General features: G+C 53.3%; 1 protein-coding gene across 1 annotated transcript in view; it reads right to left on the reverse strand.

Annotated features, from left to right (window-relative positions):
- PODXL (podocalyxin-like) overlaps window positions 1-2,257 on the reverse strand; it is a gene marked incomplete at its 5' end in the record, with an annotated part of 13,949 nt that overhangs the window by 1,654 nt on the left and 10,038 nt on the right. Inside the window, 2 exons of the mRNA XM_010081198.1 lie at window positions 1,509-1,676; window positions 1,827-1,885. Of these exons, the coding sequence (XP_010079500.1) occupies window positions 1,509-1,676; window positions 1,827-1,885 (227 nt within the window). The remainder of the gene's footprint in view (window positions 1-1,508; window positions 1,677-1,826; window positions 1,886-2,257) is intronic.

A 2,257-nucleotide genomic window follows, 5' to 3' on the forward strand; every position in this document is an offset into this window, starting at 1 on the left:
ATGGAGAGGTTGGAGAAAAATAAAAAAAAAAAGACAACTTTCAAATCATTTTTGGAAAAGAAGAAGGATGAAAACAAAAGAAACCACCCCAAAAGAAATCCAGAAAGGAGAAATGTGTTTTATTTTTTTTTTTAAAAAACCTATAGAAACTCCTTAGAAAAAGATCTTTTGCTCGGAGCATGGGAAGAGCTGTTTGGAGGAACTGGCATCCCTTGCTTCGGTTTCACTCCCTTCCCCTGTGGCTGGCGGGTATTTACCTCCTGAGCATCCCTCTGGGGCTGGTACCTGTTCCTCTGCCCCATGTTACTGGAGGGACATGCATTCCCATTGCTAAAAATACCCAGTTTCTATCTGTTTTCAGAAAACTATGGGGCAAGAGTTTCATGCTGCTCCCTATCCCCTGTGTTTTTCACCGTGACCAGGGAGACTTCGTCCTTGGGTCTACAAATCCTGGTGAGCTACAAGGGGACCACAGCAGAGGTCAAATATGTATCGAGGTCTTGTGTTCCTCCCCTTATTCCCTCTGGAAAAATCAAACCTTGCAAAAACAAGCCTGATGCTGGCCTTGCTTTGCTCTTCCCTGCCTCCTGTGTTTGTCTTCGTTAGATTGCAGACATTTAAGCAAAGGCTGTCTTATCCCTTGCCTGGCACGTAGGGCAGAGGTTGGGACCCTCTGGGAGGGATGAGTTGGTTTCGGGGGGAAACAACTGGAAGTAGGACCCAGGGGTTTGCTTCTCCATCGGGAGGGCAGTTTACCCAATTTGCATCATTTAGCCTCTTTTTTTTTCCCCTCCTCTTTCTGTTGCTGTCTCTCCTCCAGAGCTAAATCCTCAGCAAGAGGATACTAAAATCACCCAGAATTGCTTCTTGAGATAAAAACAATATTTTTTTTTCCATGTCTGTTCTTCCTTAAATCTTGCTGCTGCTGCTCTGAGATTTGGCCCTGGCCCAGCTCTCCCAAAGGCAGCGTACGGCGTCAATGCCCTCCTGAGGCTGTTCTCCTACCTCCCTGCAAACAGCCGTGGGCTTCCCACAAGCTTCTGGCACCCCTGGGAAGGTATCGGGGTGATGCTGGGCACCCAGCCCAGCTCCCCTGCTCATAAAGATATTTTTGAGAATCTTTTTTGGGTGGGGAGGGATGGATGGGTTTGGAGGAGGTTGTTGGGCTGAGAAAGCTTTTCTTGTCAAAATTATGACTCAAGGAAGCTGCTCAGCTGGGTGGCAGCAGGGATGGATGCTACCATACCCCCCCCTCCATCAGCCCCTCGCTTCTCTGGTTTTCATCCTGGCTGCCTCCCACCCCAACACCCCCAAAGGGAAGCTCCTGCCCCTCCAGAGAATCCACCCCACTTGGGCACCCCTTGAGCATCACCCAAGGATGATACCCACTGGGCAAGCCATGATGTCTCTACCAGAAGAGACGGCAACGTTGATGCTCTTCATCTCCTGAAGATGCCTCTGGGACAAGAAGGTCCCAGGGTACCTGTCCCACCCCCCTCCCACCTTACCTGGTCCTTCTTTTGGGAGAAGCGCTGGTGGCAGCAGCCGTAGATGGCCGCGATGAGGAGCAGGGAGCCGGCCAGGGTGACAATGGTGATGATGAGGGGTGTGCTGAACTCGTCGTTGATTATCATCTCCCGGTCCGTTTTGTCAGAGGTGATGTTGGCGATGCCAAGCTGCCACAGAAGGGATGGGTCAGGTCCCGAGGAGGGTGTCCTGTGCCACCCACCTTGGGGGACATCAGAAGCTGTGCTGTGCCCAGGGACCCGCTTACCTCCTCTAACTTGTCCTTCTTCAGCTCCTGCTGTGCCCAGGGACATGCTTACCTCCTCTAACTTGTCCTTCTCCTTCAGCTCCTCCAGGACTTTTTCAGGGTCCAAGGGGACTGGGAGGGAAGAGAGAGGCTGCAATGAGTAAAGCTGGGGGGGGGGCAGGTTGTCCATGGGGTGACCCCCTTTCAGGAGGAGGTTGATGGAGACATGTGGGCATGGAGCCAACCCTTGCAGATGTCTCCAGAGCCAGACAGGGAGCTGGGACCTCTCTTCTTCTGGCAGGAGGACAGCTCTGGAGACCCCAGTCCCAGGCTGTGAACACCCTGGAGGGTGGGTCCCTGCTTTGGTGGGGGATCCATGGGTCCAGGGAGGGGCTGTAACTGGCTGCTCAAGGCCATGCCAGAGTGGTGAAGGGTAAGTCCCCAGGGCCTGGCTGCCCTGCCCCACGGTTGGGTTCTGGAGGCTAGACCCCACCTCCCAGCCCC

Source organism: Pterocles gutturalis, unplaced genomic scaffold (assembly GCF_000699245.1).
Source record: "Pterocles gutturalis isolate BGI_N339 unplaced genomic scaffold, ASM69924v1 scaffold9929, whole genome shotgun sequence".
Classification (NCBI taxonomy): Eukaryota; Metazoa; Chordata; class Aves; order Pterocliformes; family Pteroclidae; genus Pterocles; species Pterocles gutturalis.